General features: G+C 45.4%; 1 protein-coding gene and 1 long non-coding RNA gene across 2 annotated transcripts in view; both read right to left on the bottom strand.

The window, feature by feature from the left end:
- Positions 1 to 14,358, bottom strand: part of LOC120991890 (sialic acid-binding Ig-like lectin 10) — a 63,169-nt gene extending 48,811 nt beyond the window's left edge. Inside the window, exons 1-2 of the mRNA XM_040420634.1 lie at positions 14,194 to 14,358; positions 2,405 to 2,434 (exon numbers count right to left, since the gene is read on the bottom strand). Coding sequence (XP_040276568.1) covers positions 2,405 to 2,434; positions 14,194 to 14,347 — 184 coding nt within the window. The 5' untranslated portion in view covers positions 14,348 to 14,358. The remainder of the gene's footprint in view (positions 1 to 2,404; positions 2,435 to 14,193) is intronic.
- Positions 14,359 to 14,369: 11 nt separating this feature from the next.
- The window catches only part of LOC120991849, a 106,637-nt gene continuing 100,469 nt past the window's right edge, over positions 14,370 to 20,537 (bottom strand). Inside the window, exons 3-4 of the long non-coding RNA XR_005776837.1 lie at positions 15,833 to 16,201; positions 14,370 to 14,487 (exon numbers count right to left, since the gene is read on the bottom strand). This is a non-coding gene — a long non-coding RNA (uncharacterized LOC120991849). The remainder of the gene's footprint in view (positions 14,488 to 15,832; positions 16,202 to 20,537) is intronic.

The following is a 20,537-nucleotide window of genomic DNA, read 5'->3' as shown; positions in this document are numbered from 1 at the left end:
TTTTGATATTTTGGGTAATTTATTTGATCAATTAGGACAATCAATGATTGATGATGTGAACCTGTATAAATATGCACATTGCACTTCCATATTTTGTCACTGCTTGAGAAATATCTAATATCTATCTACTCTATATCCTATCTATCTGTCTGTCTGTCACTGTCTGTCTTCCTATCTATCTACTCTTACATTGGGATTACCCTCATTCTTCAACTGATGCTCAAATCGCCAGGGCCACCAGGCATTAGTAAGAACTAAAGTCACTGTCTGGATCATTCCATTGAGCCCCAAAACTGCTACCAGCCTTCCAAAACCACTCTGGGTAGTATGAAGCTGAGGGTACCCCTAGGTGATGGACTTGGCTGTTTAGGACCCAGGATACATCTGTGGAGTAGATAACAGAACAATGGGTCGGGCACACTAGCAGCTGACCTTCCAGAATGACCAATAAGGTAAAGCAGGGTAATTTATTTATTTACAGACATATCTACAGGGAGTGCAGAATTATAAGGCAAGTTGTCTTTTTGAGGATTAATTTTATTATTGAACAACAACCATGTTCTCAATGAACCCAAAAAACTCATTAATATCAAAGCTGAATATTTTTGGAAGTAGTTTTTAGTTTGTTTTTAGTTTTAGCTATTTTAGGGGGATATCTGTGTGTGCAGGTGACTATTACTGTGCATAATTATTAGGCAACTTAACAAAAAACAAATATATACCCATTTCAATTATTTATTTTTACCAGTGAAACCAATATAACATCTCAACATTCACAAATATACATTTCTGACATTCAAAAACAAAACAAAAACAAATCAGTGACCAATATAGCCACCTTTCTTTGCAAGGACACTCAAAAGCCTGCCATCCATGGATTCTGTCAGTGTTTTGATCTGTTCACCATCAACATTGCGTGCAGCAGCAACCACAGCCTCCCAGACACTGTTCAGAGAGGTGTACTGTTTTCCCTCCTTGTAAATCTCACATTTGATGATGGACCACAGGTTCTCAATGGGGTTTAGATTAGGTGAACAGGGAGGCCATGTCATTAGATTTTCTTCTTTTATACCCTTTCTTGCCAGCTACGCTGTGGAGTACTTGGATGCGTGTGATGGAGCATTGTCCTGCATGAAAATCATGTTTTTCTTGAAGGATGCAGACTTCTTCCTGTACCACTGCTTGAAGAAGGTGTCTTCCAGAAACTGGCAGTAAGACTGGGAGTTGAGCTTGACTCCATCCTCAACCCGAAAAGGCCCCACAAGCTCATCTTTGATGATACCAGCCCAAACCATTACTCCACCTCCACCTTGCTGGCGTCTGAGTTGGACTGGAGCTCTCTGCCCTTTACCAATCCAGCCACAGGCCCATCCATCTGGCCCATCAAGACTCACTCTCATTTCATCAGTCCATAAAACCTTAGAAAAATCAGTCTTGAGATATTTCTTGGCCCAGTCTTGACGTTTCAGCTTGTGTGTCTTGTTCAGTGGTGGTCGTCTTTCAGCCTTTCTTACCTTGGCCATGTCTCTGAGTATTGCACACCTTGTGCTTTTGGGCACTCCAGTGATGTTGCAGCTCTGAAATATGGCCAAACTGGTGGCAAGTGGCATCTTGGCAGCTGCACGCTTGACTTTTCTCAGTTCATGGGCAGTTATTTTGCGCCTTGGTTTTTCCACACGCTTCTTGCGACCCTGTTGACTATTTTGAATGAAACGCTTGATTGTTCGATGATCACGCTTCAGAAGCTTTGCAATTTTAAGAGTGCTGCATCCCTCTGCAAGATATCTCACTATTTTTGACTTTTCTGAGCCTGTCAAGTCCTTCTTTTGACCCATTTTGCCAAAGGAAAGGAAGTTGCCTAATAATTATGCACACCTGATATAGGGTGTTGATGTCATTAGACCACACCCCTTCTCATTACAGAGATGCACATCACCTAATATGCTTAATTGGTAGTAGGCTTTCGAGCCTATACAGCTTGGAGTAAGACAACATGCATAAAGAGGATGATGTGGTCAAAATACTCATTTGCCTTATAATTCTGCACTCCCTGTATGTTTCTATGGTTTCCATGTGGTTCTGATTTGTTTTATTATTTCATGACGGCAGTATTCAGTAATGGTTCATGGTTCTTTTCCGTACAATGTTATTTTTCTCAGTATAACCACGTTACATTGAATATTGTTATGTAATCTTCTTCTCTAAGAATTACCGATTTTCAGTATCGATCATCTGTCTCTTTATATGCATTTATCTCTTATGGATACATTGTTTCCCTGGGTGTATTTTGTCTGTATGTTCGAGGGCCCTTGCATTTGTATTGAGGTTTTTTATAGGTTTCCATTATTTATGATATAAACAGATGTGACTTTAAAGTTTTGGTAATTTGACTGCATTAACTTACCTTTCATGATAATTTTTATAGATGGAGAATCTGGAAAAAAACAAACCATACAAATTGTAATAAAAGTTAATATAACATTTAATAAAGGTGTAGAAACTTTATTTGAAACATATCTAGCACAATCTGCTGCTCTCAATATAATATAGAACGATCAGATCGCTCACACTGTAACATTGTTGCACATCTCTTGTCCTGAGCAACAGCTTCACTAGAGACAAGGAGGTTCATTTATTAAAGGTGTTATCCCATCTTAGACAATGGGGGCATATCGCTAGGATATGCACCCATTGTCTGATAGGTGCGGGTCCCACCTCTGGGACCCACACCTACAAGGAGAACAGAGCTGGGGAGAGTTGTGGCTGGAGGACCCCGGGGTCCGTCCACCACCAGGCGCAGCTCCCCGCCTCTCCCATTGAAGTGAATGTTAGCGCACAGCGCATGTGCGGCCACCGCTCTCATTCATTTTTATGGGGCCGACGGAAATAGCCGAGCCAGCACTCGCCTATTTTCAGCGGCTCCATAGAAATGAATGGAGGGCGGCTGGGTATTCACATGCGCCCTCCTCAACTTTCTCCGCTCCGTTATCCTTGTATGTCCCAGCGGTAGGACCGCACCTATCAGAAAATGGGGGCATATCCTAACGATATGCCCCCATTGTCTAAGATGGGATAATCCCTTTAGGACCGGTGTTCTAGAGGCCGGTCTTAACCCATATAACTAGTGGACGATACGCTGGAGTACTGAAGAGGCGATGAATGAGATGGGCCTGCTGGCCTGTCCCTTTGCCCGCCCATGCCATGACCACTTGGGCGGGCAAAGGGAAAAGTCGCCTGAAATACGGCTAATATAGGCGTATTTAAGTTTTATAAATTACCCCCTAAGAAAACATGCCAGAAGATCTTACGGGTCCCCTTTCCAGCAGCCTCCATAATGTTATGTTCAGTGGAACCTGTAGGCCTTGCAGATTTTCAATTAAATTGTGTCTAGTGTTGAAGTTAGAGGGAGTTGGTGACCAGAAAATTCACTGATAAACCAGGCAGACGGCCTTGTAAGACTAGCTCAGCTGAATGCAATGATAATGGTCATAGTGAGCCATTGCTTCATACTGCAGAAAAAAAAGATTTCCAATCATATGTAAATAAGCAGTTAAGTGCACCAAGGGTGGGCTCAAACCATTCTGTGCACCTGCTGATTCATCTGTCAGCCTCTCCCTCTCCTTCATGATTGGCAGGGCTAGGTTTCTGCATACTGTAGTCATTTTGCCTGGTCCTACTAATCAGGAAGCAACAAATTGCTAAGTGAGAGGCTAAGCTAGCCCTAGAAAGCACTGTGCCTGATATAGCACAGAATCTCCTGGGGACAGGTTTTCATCAGGCTCCTGATATTGATGACCTAACCTCAAAAATATTAGATTGGTGAGGGTCCGACACTCTGCTTCTTCACCGATCGGCTGTTCCCTACCGCCTCTGGCTCTGGGACTAGCACTGTAAATGGAATAGGAGGCTCCGTCCAAAGTGCAGTGTTAATACTGGGTTACTGCAGTTCAGATTCCATTGATTTCTATGAGAGCTTAGCTTCAGTAGCCCTTGCATGGCCACTACAGAGCTGCCTGCTTCCTTCGTTACTACAAGAACATTCATAGTTGCAGGTGCACATCCATTAAGCTAACATGCAGGAAGCAAACAAGCAAAGGTATGGCGGCACAACATTTCACATACCAACAATAAAACTGGGAAACAGGGACCATACTAAATTAAAGTGGTATTATACCTACTATAAATGAAAAAAAAGTAGAAGCTCTTTGCGCACATTTTTGATCAAACGTGTGTCGTGTTAGGAAACCATCGGCAGAAGCCACCTTGACGTCTGGTTAGATGGGCCTGACACACATTTGAATAAAAATGTGCGCAAAGAGCTTCTATTTTTTTCATTAATACCACTTTAATTTAGAACGGTCCCTGTTTCCCAGTTGTATTGTTTGTATGTGAAATGTTGTGCGGCCATACCTTGGTTTGTTTGCTTCCTGCTTCCTTCCTTATTCATTTTTAGTTCTAGCACTGGAGGCTGAAGGAAACAGCTGATCAGTGGGGGTGCTGGGGGTCAGACCATCACCGATCAGATATTAATTGCCTATCCCGAGGATAGGTCTCCAGTGTCAGGAGCCTGGGAAAACCCTTAAAGTGTGGATCTGGGAATATTATCTGGAAAGTGGCGACAGAAACCTTGATTATCTCTGTAATAACATATGGTGCACGGTCATATATTGTACAGCAACTCATACGGTGCCTAATTAAACTGCCCAATTAAATTTGGGGGAGGAGGCTTTTACTATTTCTCCTGATGGAGCGTGCCTAGGAGGCCTAAGAAGTGTTACAGGCTAGGCAATGCTCTGTTGAAAAAGAATTAAGCAAAAAAGAAAAAAAATCTGAGCCTCCAGTGCCACCCTAGGTAAGGTCATTATATTGTAAGTCAATGCTCAACCTTTTAAACAAGCCTTGAGGCATAACTTGGATAATGGCTGCATGCTACAAGGCCTGTTTAAAAAGTTAAGCATTCAATTTGAGGATAGCTTCCTTATATCTGGTGGCAGTAAAAGTTCAGCTTTCTTTTCTTTTTTGGAAAAAAGCTAACTTGCATGCAGTAGCCAAATGACATTTCCATTCAGTTGCCTAACAAACAATTCTGAACACCATACAGTGCAATCACCATACAGTGCAATCACCATACAGTGCAACCACCATACAGTGCAACAATAATTATAGCTGGAACTATACTGCATCAAAGTCTAAGCATTTCACATAGTGCTCAAACAATACCAATAAACAATCAAATTGCAGCTCTATAATAAACTTATTTAATATATATCTGCATAAATAATGTTGCTATCCAATACATACATGATATATGGTTTCCACGACCACATGAAACGTGTCATCTGTGGCCGTTCCTTCAGCAACCGCTTGTCATATACCTTCTTACAGATTTTTAATTTTAGTTTGGTAAGGAATAGAGATGAGCCAATTGATTCTAAACTAATCAGATTTGTTACAAATTTCACAAAAATTCTTCTACCAAACAAATCCAAATTTTTGGCGATTTGCTTCGGACTAAATGCATAAAATGGCCATTTTACTGTTAAAATGCAAGGGAAACAGAGCAGGGAGGATGAAACCTTAGGATCACATGACGCTAGGAGGAGGCTTTCTCACAGCCATGCTGACTGGTTGACAGGCAGCCTGTCAGTCAATCAGGGGGCTGGTCATTCAGGCTCTAGGCTAGCTCAGAAGCATAGACGCCATAAGCTCAGCCTCTGATATGACAGGGTGTGTGCCGTGCGTCTGGCTGCTCTGGCAGACACCCATTACATACACAAGCCGGCAATCCTAGAATGCTGCAGGAATAGATTAGGGATAAATTTAGTTAGGTAGATTGAATTAATAGGTAGAAACGTCAGGCATTTATCAGTAGGCAGAGGGATAGCATAGGCACGTTGTTTGGTTCGTAGGTTTTACAGTGATGACTGCTGGAGCTGTTCCCATAATGGACTGCTGTAACGGTCGCGTACACACACACACAGGGGGGAGGGAAGTGACCACTGCGCTCCACCCTTACCCCTGGCCCTGCCTACTTGCCTCGCGAGTCCTAATGACAGGTAACAACTGGACGGCAATCCCTAACTTGGAGTAAGTGCAGGGATGACAGACAGACAAACAACAGGACGTGAACGGACCGAGTCAATACCAGGAAAGCTGCAAAGTACAAATGGAGCAAGCAGAGAATTGTCAGGAGAAGCCGGGGTCATAAATACCAGGAGAGCAGAGAAGTACAAGAGGAGTCCTAAGAGAGTAGTCAGGTGGGAGCCGAGGTCACAATACCAGGACGGATGCGCAGTACAGGAGGATCAGGGAAAAGGATGGTCAAGGAACAGGATCAGGTAAGTATTCAGCAGTCCAACAAATACCAGGAACCTAGAAATTAACAGGCAACCTGTAGCCAGCAGGCTGCCTGTATTTATAGTGGGGAGTGAGGGTCATGTGACGTGGCCAGCGTCACATGACAGACAGACCAACCAGTCGAGCACCGAGTGATCAGCTCGGCGCTCAAGGCAGACTTAGGAGCAAGGAGCCACCCAGCTAGTAAAGCCGCCCTGGGAATGAGGTCAAACACAGAACCTCATTCCAAAAGCTAAGCAACAGTTCTGCGGGCAATGGGGGACCGAGTGCACCTTCGGAACCCCGTGACAACTGCATTCACAAAAATCCTAAAGTGTCTACACAACTAAATTTTTTGTGTACGAGTAGGCATCCTTTAAAAAAAAAAAGTTCATATGTGTTTTATATGCATACTCTGAGCACCTCCAGCAGCATTTCCTGCAAAATTCTTCCTAAAGTTACAATTTTGTTACCACTTAAAACTGAGCATTTAATGCATTTTACCACTTTACTATATAAGTTAAATTCAGCGCATTTTAGTGTGTTAGTAATATACCAGCTTAATACAACACATTGCACTGCATCAATAGACCATTGCAAATTGACTATAGCAGTGTGCAGTGTGTTTGTAGCTGGGGAGAGACATTTAATTGTGCCTGTCTCTTAAAATTGGTAAGATGGCGGCGCGTGCACAACGCAAGTCCCAGCGTCTCCTCAGATTTTGCAAGTTAGCAGTGTTATTTTTGCTCACTTCGGGTCTGTTCGTACAGAACAGCTTTGCTTTTACATCTTACACCCGACAAGAGATTTTGGATATAGGATTACACAACTTCGACTGTTTTATCAGAAACCTTCGACTCATCCCTGAAATAAGAAGAACATCCGACGCTTCGCATGCTACTCGGCCGACCGGAAGTGCTCGAAGATGGCGCAGGGACCACAAACAAAGGGGGGGGAAATGTGGCAGGCTAACAGCTAGGCTAAGGCTAACACTGCCCCGGCTTTCTTTACCCAGCATTTCCTTTGCTAATGTGGGGTCCCTGGTGAACAACATGGATGAGTTATGACTTTGGATCACTGACAACAGGATACTTATGGATTGTAATGTCATGATACTCACGGAAACATGGCTACACAGCGGAATATCTAACAATGCTATCGAGATAATCGGACACCACACTTTCCGGCAGACAGAATAGCAGATGGTTCCAGTAAGACAAGAGGCGGAGGACTGTGCATTTATGTTAATAATGCATGGTGTACGAACTCTGTCATCGTTAGAAAAAACTCCTCAGCTGACCTAGAGTATCTCATGGTTAAGTGTAGACCGTTCTATCTGCCAAAGGAGTTCATCTCCACTATAATAACAGCTGCATATATTCCACTTCCACCAGATGCTAATGCTAGGTTTGCTATAAATAAACTCCATGCGGTCATCAGTATACAACAATCTGCACATCCTGAGGCTACATTTATTGTAGCGGATGACTAAAACCACTCTAATCTAAAGTCAGCGCAACCTAAATGTCATCAACATGTCTCCTGACATACCAAAGGGGATAAAACCTTGGACGACGTCTATACAAACATTGTTGGAGCCTACAAGGCAATGCCCCTCCCCCACCTGGGTCAGTCTGATCACCTTTCTTTGTTTCTCACTGCCAAGTATTCACAGCTTATCAACCGAGTGAAATCATCAGTGAAGACAATGACACGGACTGGAGCATGTTTGCCTCTCAGGCCACATTAACATCGACTCTTACACGAACTCAGTACTGGATTACATCAACACTACAATTGATAATGTTACCACAGAAAAGCAGATCACCATGTACCCAAATCAGAAACCATGGATGAACAAGGAAGTGCAGCTTCTACTAAAGGCAAGTAACATTGCCTTCAGATCAGGTGACGCTCAGGCCTACAGTACGTCCAGGGCACACCTGAAGAGAGGCATCAAGAAGGCCAAGCACAGCTACAAGCTGAAGGTGGAGGAACACTTTGTCAACTCTGACCTACGACGCATTTGGCATGGCATTCAGGCCATCTCTAAATATAAGCCTAGTAGTTCCACACAGACAGCCATGAATGTGTCCTCCCTCAATGAGCTAAATGATTTTTATGCTCATTTTGACAAGGACAACAAGGAAAAGTCAGCCAGAAGCCTACCCTCTGATGACTGCCATACCCTCACTCTCACCATCAGAGATGTCTATAATACACTGAGCAGCATCAACGCTCGCAAGACTGCTGGCCCTAATGGTATTCCCGGACGTGTGCTTCGAGGATGTGCTGAGAAGTTTGCAGGGGTTTTTACTGACATATTTAACCTGTCGCTTGCCCAGGCAGTAGTACCAGCGTGCTTTTAAGACCACCTCCATTGTGCCAGTGCCGAAACACTCATCCCCACTGTGCCTGAATGACGATCGCCCTGTAGCTGCAGTGCCTTGTGGTCAGCCACAAAGCAATTCCCATACCAGACTGTAACACAGTTGGTCAGGATGCTCTCTATCGCACAGCAGTAGAAGTTACCCACTATAACAGCAGACAGGTGGTTATTCTTCAGTGACCTCAAGAAAAAGTGGCGCTGATGTGCCTTCTTGACCAGGCTGGAGATGTTGGTTGACCAGGACAGATTCTCAGAGATGTAGGTCCCCAGGAACTTGAAACTGGAGACCTGTTCAACAGCCGTGCCATTTATGTGGATGGGGTCATAGGTGTCTCTCTTCTCCTTCCTGAAGTCCACAATGAGCTCTTTTGTTTTGCTGGTATTCAGGAGCAGGTTATTGTCAGCGCACCACACAGCTAGGTGCTTTACCTCCTCCCTGTAGTCAGACTCATCGTTGTCACTGATGAGACCGATCACCATGGTGTCATCTGCAAACTTGATGATGGAGTTGGATCCATACCTATTCGGGGCTGTGTGCTGAGCCCGTTCCTCTACTCCACAGGGCTGTGTGCTGAGCCCATTTCTTTACTCCTTTTTTTTACCTATGAGTGCAGGCCTAGGTATGGATCCAACTCCATCATCAAGTTTGCAGATGTTACAGTCTGGTATGGGAATTGCTTTGTGGCTGACCACAAGGCACTGCAGCGGGTGGTGAAAACCGCCCAATGCATCAAAGGGACTCCACTTCCAGTGCAGCTGTACTAGAGCGACAGCCTAAAGGGAGGCTGCCATGATAGGTTTTGGGGACGAGGGGACATCAGGGGAAGTTGCAGGCTAGATGAGGGCAGTGAGAGGTTAAGTGGGGATGAGGTTGGGTTAAGGAAAAGGGGTGGAGCTGTAGGGTTTTTAAGAGAATAAAGCAGGAACCCAGGCGCCATTTTAGGTAGAAAAAGCTGAGGTAGAGAAAGCTAGTTTACCTGACCGATGGAGGCCCTTCGGGGGCTGAGTCAGTTGCTGGGTAGCTTTGCGGGTTGCTGGTCTTTGGGGAGCAGGATTGTCTCCGTTGCCTGCTTGGGGGGAGGGAGGAGCCCCTACGGTGCCGGTGAGGGTTGGGCTGGGGGTTGCTAGTAATACAGGAAAGAATGTTTCCTAACAATTTTTCCTCTAAAATCAATTTTATCTTCGGTTTTGTGCATATTATTGTCAGTCTGTAAAAGTGGCGTACTACTTGGACAAGATCGTTCCCAGCAGCGACCTGGGAGTCCAAGATGCATCCAGACATCCTCTCCATGCTGTTCCAGAACGATTTTGGTGGTGTTTCCATCAATTTCTGACCTTTTTCTATGAACCAGACACCTTCCCCTTTTCAGAGCAGGGGGTACCTGGTCTAATGCTCGGGTTCTCCCATTGACTTCCATTGTACTCGGGTGAGCATTTAAGGTGTTCTACTCAAGCACCCGAGCACTTTGGTGCTCGACCAACACTAATTATAATATATTATATAATCTAAATATATATAATATATATAAATATATTATGGCTTAAATCTTATATATATGTTTAAATTAAGTTTAGCCTCAATTTCTGATAGGTTTCGAACTCACAACCTTCTACAGTACAGCCCAGAATGTTAGCCACTACACTATACAGCTCCATGTCCTACCATTTAAAAAATAAAATAAAATATGAGACTTCTGCTGTATAGGAATTTTTTTTATTATTTTTTTATTATTATTATTATTATTAATAATAATAATTATTATTTATTTATTTATTTTTATTTTTATAGTAACTAGCCATGAAGCTATATAGTGTAGTGGTTAAGATTCTTGGCTGTAATGCAGAAGGTTGTGAGTACCGCCAGAAACTTTTCAGAAATAGAGGCTAAATTTGATTTAAATACACTGGGTGTCCCCAAGCATTGACTCCATATATGGACATAGTTATATATTGAGTCAGAGCAAGGACTCCTAAGCCAAACTACAGTAGAGTCCCGACACACTTTCTTCTTCAGAGCAGTGGGTGCTGGGTTTAATGCTCGGGTTCTCCCATTGACTTCCATTGTGCTTGGTTGCTCTGTAGAGCACCTGAGCATTGGGAAGTGTTCTACACAAGCACTTTGGTGCTCGACCAACACTAGTTATATCACATCTAGTAGCCAATTCAAGTAAATATACACCCACAAGAGCTGTGCAGCTGGTATTAAATATAAGTAGGGATGAGCAAACCAGAACCAGAATATTCGGGTTTGTACCAAACATTGCAGTGTCCGGGCACCCGAACAAACAACTGCAGTTGAGTAGACACCTGAGAAACTATGAAAGATCAGAGGGCCCTTTTTCTCCCTCTTCTGCTGCAGTCTTGGCCGCTTCCTTACCCTCTGGAGCAACAGGGCCACCTGTCACCCGGCAAAAAGAGGATGTGACAGCAACACCACCAGCAGTGTCACTGAGCATCTCCACACTGTCAGCTGTCAGCTGTCCATCCCCCAAACAGCGTTCAGCTGTCCATCCCCCAAACAGTGTAGAGAAAGAGGAAGTACCACCTGCGAACCCTGGCCCTGAATGGCAGTATTTCAAAATTCCTGGCCTTTGAAATGCTGCCATTCCATCTGGTGGAGATGAAAGCCGTGTACCGGGGTGGGCTCCCCAGGATACAGCGAACTCACGAGCAAGGAAAACAACTCCACCACCAGCTTTTGCCAAAGCAGAATTTTACTTAAACATGGTAATGAACTCGACCACAAATGCTATATATACAATAAATTTACATATACAGCCCAAAGGCTGAGACCCCTGTGCTACACAGCACGGCGCCCTCCGATGGATGCAGGAGGAAAGAGTGGTAATTTACCTACTGGCGGGCAACTAAACAGCCACACCTTACCTGTTATTACCCTAACGAACAAGAATAACTGTTTGGGTGTGTGGTACGGGCTAGCCTGAGGTGCAGCACAACAGCTTACAATCTTACAGTGTTCTACAGTATTCCCCCTCCCATAACTGTTCCTGTAGCACGTGCCTGAGTATACCGTCCGAGCCAAAACACCAGCCTGGCTTGAGTTTGTGGGAAGTTTATCAGCTCTCCAGTGTGAAATGTCCCTTAAAGTTATGGAGTCCTTGCAATAGACAATAGCAGCACTTGTTGCCTGACACAAACAGAGACCCTATCTAAGTAACTACAGGGCTGGTCTCAGTCACTAGGCGCCAACACTGTAATGAGGTGCGTGCATGATCTTACCGACCCAGGTCTGCTCTGCATCCGCTGGTGACTCTGAACAGAACAAATGCCTCTCCAACAAGCACGCGGTACTATAGAGTATGTAGCTTTGCTCCTCAGCATTCCTGGAAGCAATCCTCGTTTCTCTGGTCAGAATCAGGGTCTTGGACACGATCAGCTTCACTTAGCTGCAGCTCTGGTCACTGAAGGATGCTCTCACACCTGGATGCTGTCACATTCTCTGCTGACACAGTTCCACAGTCTCAGCTCCGTCTAAGATGGATGCTCTCTTTCTCTTCCTCTCCAGGCTCTGTGTAATCCCACCTCTCATGAATATGGAAATATATGCAATCTGTAGCTGTGATTAGGAAACAGCGGCATCTTGTGGCCAAGCTGCAGAATGTCAGTCCAAATCATTTAATTTAATCTACACAGTGTTCAGACAAGGAGAGTTGTTTCCCCATCTCACAGAGACAGACAGTTTTAAAATCTTAATGACGGTGACTGTACGTAGTTCCCAGCCGCCACAAATTTTCCAGGCAAGCCATCCCTGCTCTGCACGAACAAGTGTTAGACAAAATCAGGTGTGCGCTGGGCAATGCCATAAGTGGCAAGGTACACATAACCACAATATACGGGAAGGGACTTTATATCTCCCTAACTGCCCACTGGGTTAAGGTGGTAGCAGCTGGGCCTGAGGTGGAAATCGGTTTGGTGCATGTTTTACCACCACCCAGGATTTCTGGATGTTTCTCGACGCCTCCTGTTGCCTCCTCCTCCTACTCCGCTTCCTCGTCTATTGTGTCCTCATCCTCCTCTAGCGCCTCATCATCTGATCAGCATAGCACCTGCACCACCAACTTCAGCACAGCCAGGGGGAAATGACAGCAGGCTGTTCTGAAACTTCTCTGTTTTGGGGGAAAAACCCCACACTGCGCAGGAGCTGTGGATGGGCATCAAAGAACAGACCAATGAGTGGTTGGTGCCGCTGAGCCTGAAGCCTGGCCTGGTGGTGTGCGATAATGGGCGAAATCTCGTAGCAGATCTGGGTCTAGCCGGTTTGACGCACATCCCTTGCCTAGTGCATGTGCTGAATTTGGTGGTGCAGAGGTTCCTGAAAAATTACCCCAAGCTGCTTCAGAAAGTGCAGGCCATCTGTGCCTCCTTGAAAACATGCTTCAGATGGTAATGGATAAGGTGGTGGCACAGGAGGAAGAAGAGAAGGAACAGGTTTCCCTCATTCTTACCAGTGCTGATTACTGGGTTGCCACCCTGCTGGATCACCGCTACAAGGACAATGTGCCGCCCTTACTTCCATCACTGAAACGTGATCGGAAGATGCGTAAATACAAGTGCACGCTGGTAGACACACTACTGATGGTTTTCCCACCTAACAGCGGGGGCTCAGTGGAAGTATGAGGCGCAGGAGCACAACATCCAGCACTGCCATCTGATATGGACCTTCTTAGAAGGAGACTGCTACGTGTGCACACGTCTGCACATACTGACTGATGGTTCTGCCCCATTTAACTTCTGGGTCTCCAAATTGGACACATGGCCCGAGCTTGCCCTTTACGCCTTGGGGGTGATGGCTTGCCCTGTGGCCAGTGTATTGTCCGAACGTGTGTTAAGCACGGCAGGAGGGGTGATCACAGACAGAGAGGGTATTAAGCGAGGCAGGTGGCGTTGTATCCCAAATTGGGCCCATCGGGCCCACCAGAGGAAATTATTCTGAGGGCCCACTCTCTGTGCATACAGGACCTTAAGTCCTTGTTTTATTAGGGGTTCATTATGGTTAGAGCTTTGGCCCATTGGAGGATCCTCTGGTTCTCTGGTGGGTCAGTCTGACCCTGTGTCTGAGCTAGCCCAGAGATTGCAAAAATCCTGCCCCCTTATTGGCTTACAGCTGTCTGTCAGCTGGTGAGCTTATCATGGCAAGCCCCCCTCCCAGGTCATGTGGTCTTCCACAATTTTGTATGATTTGTCTGAAGTGAATCACCAAACTTCACATTTATTTATCAACAGAATTTTTGCTAAATTCATAATGAATATGATTCATTTAGAATCATTTCTCTCATGTCTAAATTCAATGTATAAATAATGCTGCTATACAATTAATACATGATTGTCTGAGGTGTCATGTAACAAGTGTTGTGCCCTCTTCAGCACTGGCTGGTGATACACCTTCTTAAATCCTATTCTTGTTAGATTGGTAAGGAATATATGATATTACGATGAGTCTGACTTACATTCAACATTCAGCGTCCTCTTCTCCACTGTGGTCACTCCTGATTTGAAGGTCACTTTACAGAATAATGGAGAATTGTTGTGTGACTTCCTTGGGATGAATGTGATATCTGAATGGAAGGTTCTGCTGCCATCTCCATAGGTGACATCATGCATCTTCTGTCTTATACCAGTTATACCTTCCCATGTAATCTGTGGTTTTATATTCCAGCATCTACCAGGGCTTGTACAGGTCAAAGTCACCTCCTCCCCATCCACCAGCCTTGTAGAGGAGATGGTAGGTTTATCTGTGAGATCTATAAGAATAGGAAATTATATGGAAATAGTCAAAAAGACTTAAAGGGGTTGTGAAAAAAAGTTTTTTTTTGTTCTCAAACTTGTTTTTTTTGTTCTCACTCACTTGGCCAGACCTGAAGGAAAGATTACTCACCTTCTTCCTGGCACCGGGTCCCCATTTCATGTCTGCGATGCTGGGCATTCTCGATGTCAACATCTGGTTTGACATTGTTGCAAATAAGGAGGTGACCAGCTCCTCTTGTCTCATGACAAATGGTCGCATAATGCAAGGGGATCCAGCCTTTGCCTCGGTCACTAATTGGCTGCAGCAATGTCAAAGCAGATGTTGACATCGAGGGAGCCCAGCGGAGCAGCATAGGTTCGGGAGGAGAAGGAGAGGGGAGCATGTAAGTCATCTTTCCTTTGCAAGTCCAGCCATGTGGGGGAGGGGGAAGGTTGCCAACCCCCACCCCTTCATTCTTTACAATCACTTTAAGTTACAACCTAAACCCCATTTGCGTCAATTGAATCCAACCTCATAATGTGGTGAATAAATATGTGGTTTTGAGGTCATCCTGCAGGTTTTATTTGCTATTTTTATTCCTTAATTGGTTTCATAGCTATAGACATGTCCTGCAATTACTTCATAAATTGAACCATAGTGATCAAAATATGCAAATAAAATGTGCTTCTATGTCATTCAGGGGCCAAGACCTGATTGTTAAAGAGGGGTTTCTATGTGTGTTCCCCACAGATCAGAATGTTATGGCACATGCACATTGCATAGGATGATGGGAATATACTATATTAGTGACGAGTGAATTGATTTAAACAAACTGATTCATTCATCTGAACAAATTTTAACTTTTTTAGGAACATCCCCTCAGCTCAGAAAAGTCCATCTACTGGCAGATTAATATGGTCACACATCTTGCATGGCTTTAGTAATCGGCTTTTGCGCTATAGTATTTAAACAAATTAATTCACGCTCCGCATGCAGGAATTTGATGGCATGTGGACGTTTCCTAATTCGTTTGACTAGCCAGATGATTTGTATATGACCCGATACTCTCAGGCACGGCACATACTTATGACTATTATAGCCGCACAATAGTTGTGCCCATATTAATCTGCTGACACATTCTTTAATTGTCTGTAGAGGGACTCTCCCTCACAGATAAATTTGTACAAATGAGCAAATCGTATTTGTACAAATCGATACGCTCATATACCTGGGATATATAGGATATATGGGACACAGCTAAAAATTATGATGTTGCAGTATCTCAGGAAAAATAGCAGATGTTGTGAGATCCATCCATTGTGGTCACCTCTGGTCAGCTCTGGACAATATTTCACACTCACCGGTTACATCCACATAAGGCTGGATATCCTGATAGCTGAACTTTACGGGATCATCATCTTCAACTCTAAAAAAATATCTTCCCTCATCTGTAGGCAATGGGTCTTCTATGGAATATGAGCAGTCTCCGCTGTACACATTTCCGGTCAGAAAGAAGCGTCCTAATGTCCGATGTACAGAAATGTTTTTAAAAGCAACAGGATGTCCATTCCCATTGTAGAGATGATACCATATACCAGTGGTAGATATGGATAACCGCACATCACTGTCCACGGTAAATGAGCATGGAACATGGACACAGAGACCTCGCTGCACCATCACCGATGGACTTGTATATATATTATATCCAGGGTTCCGTTCACAGACAGAATCTGTATAAGAAAAGACCGGGGTTAGTAGAAGAATTGTTTATTTGGCTACATGAATTTACAGATAGAAAACTTTAGGTTGGAACGTGATGCCACTTTCCAGGATAATGACTGGAATTTGTAAGTATGTGACAGGGCAGGAGTGACTTCTGAAGTTTGATGCCAATGCTGGAAATACTTTGTGTAGTCACAAAGTAAGATGATGTTATGCAAAACCAAAGTATCAAAGGATAGAAAATGTGTTAAATGGTATGTAGACTTTTGCAACCATTTTGTATAGTTCCTGTGCATTTAAAATGAAGCAATGGTGGACTCGTTGCACAGGATTTGTGGACTCGTTGCACAGGATTTGTTTGCATCTAGACACATATCTCTGCATAATAGCTGGATACCAAAATGATAGAATGTGTTTAATCTGGCGATGAATTAACTGGATTTGTTGCAAATTTTGCACAAATTCTAATCCAAAATTTTGTCAGTTTGCTTCAGATGAAAAGCATTAAAGAAGCACAACAGTGACTTGGCAGGAGAAATGACAAGAAGGATGAAGATGGAGAATCACATTGTTAGCACAGCGCTCCGTGCCTGCCTTTCTAGCCCTAAACGCGGGCATAGGTTCCCTCATTCCCTCCTGCTGCCATGCTGACTGTGGTATCTGTGTTCCGTGTCAGAGCTTACCTTCTGCTTGAGTCCTATACTGTTGTTAGGGTGTGAATAGAGTTGAGCGAACACCTGGATGTTCGGGTTCGAGAAGTTCGGCCGAACTTGCCGGAAATGTTCGGGTTCGGTATCCGAACACGACCCGAACTTCGTCCCGAACCCCATTGAAGTCAATGGGGACCCAAACTTTTGGGCACTAAAAAGGCTGTAAAACAGCCCAGGAAAGAGCTAGAGGGCTGCAAAAGGCAGCAACATGTAGGTAAATCCCCTGCAAACAAATGTGGATAGGGAAATGAATTTAAAAAAAAATTCAAAAAATAAAAATGACCCAATATCAATTGGACAGAGGTCACATAGCAGAGAATCTGGCTTCACGTCAGCAGAGAATCAGTCTCTTCATGCCATAGCAAAGAATCTGGCTTCATGTCAGCACAGAATCAGTCTCTTCATGCCATAGCAGAGAATCTGGCTTCATGTCAGCACAGAATCAGTCTTCATGTCATAGCAGAGAATCAGGCTTCACGTCACCCACCACTGGAACAGGCCACTGACACACATTTAGGCCCAGGCACCCAGACAGAGGAGAGCGGTCCCGTAACAGAGAATCTGGCTTTATGTCAGCGCAGAATCTGTCTTCATGTCATAGCAGAGAATCAGGCTTCACGTCACCCACCACTGGAACAGGCCACTGTCACACATTTAGGCCCCGGCACCCAGACAGAGGAGAGCGGTCCCGTAACAGAGAATCTGGCCTTATGTCAGCGCAGAATCTGTCTTCATGTCATAGCAGAGAATCAGGCATCACGTCACCCACCACTGGAACAGGCCACTGTCACATATTTAGGCCCAGGCACCCAGGCAGAGGAGAGAGGTCGCGTAAAAGAGAATCTGGCTTCATGTCAGCACAGAATAAGTCTTCATGTCATAGCAGAGAATCAGGCATCACGTCACCCACCACTGGAACAGGCCACTGTCACACATTTAGGCCCAGGCACCCAGACAGAGGAGAGAGGTCCCGTAACAGAGAATCTGGCCTTATGTCAGCACAGAATCTGTCTTCATGTCATAGCAGAGAATCAGGCATCACTTCACCCACCACTGGAACAGGCCACTGTCACACATTTAGGCCCAGGCAGAAGAGAGAGGTCCCGTAACAGAGAATCTGGCCTTGTGTCAGCACAGAATCTGTCTTCATGTCATAGCAGAGAATCAGGCATCACTTCACCCACCACTGGAACAGGCCACTGTCACACATTTAGGCCCAGGCAGAAGAGAGAGGTCCCGTAACAGAGAATCTGGCCTTATGTCAGCACAGAATCTGTCTTTATGTCATAGCAGAGAATCAGGCATCACGTCACCCACCACTGGAACAGGCCACTGTCACACATTTAGGCCCAGGCACCCAGACAGAGGAGAGAGGTCCTGTAACAGAGAATCTGGCCTTATGTCAGCACAGAATCTGTCTTCATGTCATAGCAGAGAATCAGGCATCATGTCACCCACCACTGGAACAGGCCACTGTCACACATTTAGGCCCAGGCAGAGGAGAGAGGTCCCGTAACAGAGAATCTGGCCTTATGTGAGCACAGAATCTGTCTTCATGTCATAGCAGAGAATCAGGCATCACATCACCCACCACTGGAACAGGCCACTGTCAAACATTTAGGCCACGGCACCCAGACAGAGGAGAGAGGTCCTGTAACAGAGAATCTGGCCTTATGTCAGCACAGAATCTGTCTTCATGTCATACCAGAGAATCAGGCATCAAGTCACCCACCACTGGAACAGGCCACTGTCACACATTTAGGCCCAGGCACCCAGGCAGAGGAGAGAGGTCCCGTAACAGAGAATCTGGCCTTATGTCAGCGCAGAATCAGTCTTCATGTCATAGCAGAGAATCAGGCTTCACGTCACCCACCACTAGAACAGGCCACTGTCACACATTTAGGCCCAGGCAGAGGAGAGAGGTCCCGTAACAGAGAATCTGGCCTTATGTCAGAACAGAATCTGTCTTCATGTCATAGCAGAGAATCAGGCATCACGTCACCCACCACTGGAACAGGCCACTGTCACATATTTAGGCCCAGGCACCCAGGCAGAGGAGAGAGGTCGCGTAAAAGAGAATCTGGCTTCATGTCAGCACAGAATAAGTCTTCATGTCATAGCAGAGAATCAGGCATCACGTCACCCACCACTTGAACAGGCCACTGTCACACATTTAGGCCCAGGCACCCAGACAGAGGAGAGAGGTCCCGTAACAGAGAATCTGGCCTTATGTCAGCACAGAATCTGTCTTCATGTCATAGCAGAGAATCAGGCATCACTTCACCCACCACTGGAACAGGCCACTGTCACACATTTAGGCCCAGGCAGAGGAGAGAGGTCCCATAACAGAGAATCTGGCTTTATGTCAGCACAGAATCTGTCTTTATGTCATAGCAGAGAATCAGGCATCACGTCACCCACCAATGGAACAGGCCACTGTCACACATTTAGGCCCTGGCACCCAGACAGAGGAGAGAGGTCCTGTAACAGAGAATCTGGCCTTATGTCAACACAGAATCTGTCTTCATGTCATAGCAGAGAATCAGGCATCACGTCACCCACCACTGGAACAGGCCACTGTCACACATTTAGGCCCAGGCACCCAGGCAGAGGAGAGAGGTCCCGTAACAGAGAATCTGGCCTTATGTCAGCGCAGAATCAGTCTTCATGTCATAGCAGAGAATCAGGCTTCACGTCACCCACCACTGGAACAGGCCACTGTCACACATTTAGGCCCAGGCAGAGGAGAGAGGTCCCGTAACAGAGAATCTGGCCTTATGTCAGCACAGAATCTGTCTTCATGTCATAGCAGAGAATCAGGCATCACGTCACCCACCACTGGAACAGGCCACTGTCACATATTTAGGCCCAGGCACCCAGGCAGAGGAGAGAGGTCGCGTAAAAGAGAATCTGGCTTCATGTCAGCACAGAATAAGTCTTCATGTCATAGCAGAGAATCAGGCATCACGTCACCCACCACTGGAACAGGCCACTGTCACACATTTAGGCCCAGGCACCCAGACAGAGGAGAGAGGTCCCGTAACAGAGAATCTGGCCTTATGTCAGCACAGAATCTGTCTTCATGTCATAGCAGAGAATCAGGCATCACTTCACCCACCACTGGAACAGGCCACTGTCACACATTTAGGCCCAGGCAGAGGAGAGAGGTCCCGTAACAGAGAATCTGGCCTTATGTCAGCACAGAATCTGTCTTTATGTCATAGCAGAGAATCAGGCATCACGTCACCCACCAATGGAACAGGCCACTGTCACACATTTAGGCCCCGGCACCCAGACAGAGGAGAGAGGTCCTGTAACAGAGAATCTGGCCTTATGTCAGCACAGAATCTGTCTTCATGTCATAGCAGAGAATCAGGCATCACGTCACCCACCACTGGAACAGGCCACTGTCACACATTTAGGCCCAGGCACCCAGGCAGAGGAGAGAGGTCCCGTAACAGAGAATCTGGCCTTATGTCAGCGCAGAATCAGTCTTCATGTCATAGCAGAGAATCAGGCTTCACGTCACCCACCACTGGAACAGGCCACTGTCACACATTTAGGCCCAGGCAGAGGAGAGAGGTCCTGTAACAGAGAATCTGGCCTTATGTCAGCACAGAATCTGTCTTCATGT

The sequence above is a fragment of the Bufo bufo genome, chromosome 1, assembly GCF_905171765.1.
Source record: "Bufo bufo chromosome 1, aBufBuf1.1, whole genome shotgun sequence".
Taxonomy (NCBI): Eukaryota; Metazoa; Chordata; class Amphibia; order Anura; family Bufonidae; genus Bufo; species Bufo bufo.
This window is presented reverse-complemented; position numbering and strand designations above follow the sequence as displayed.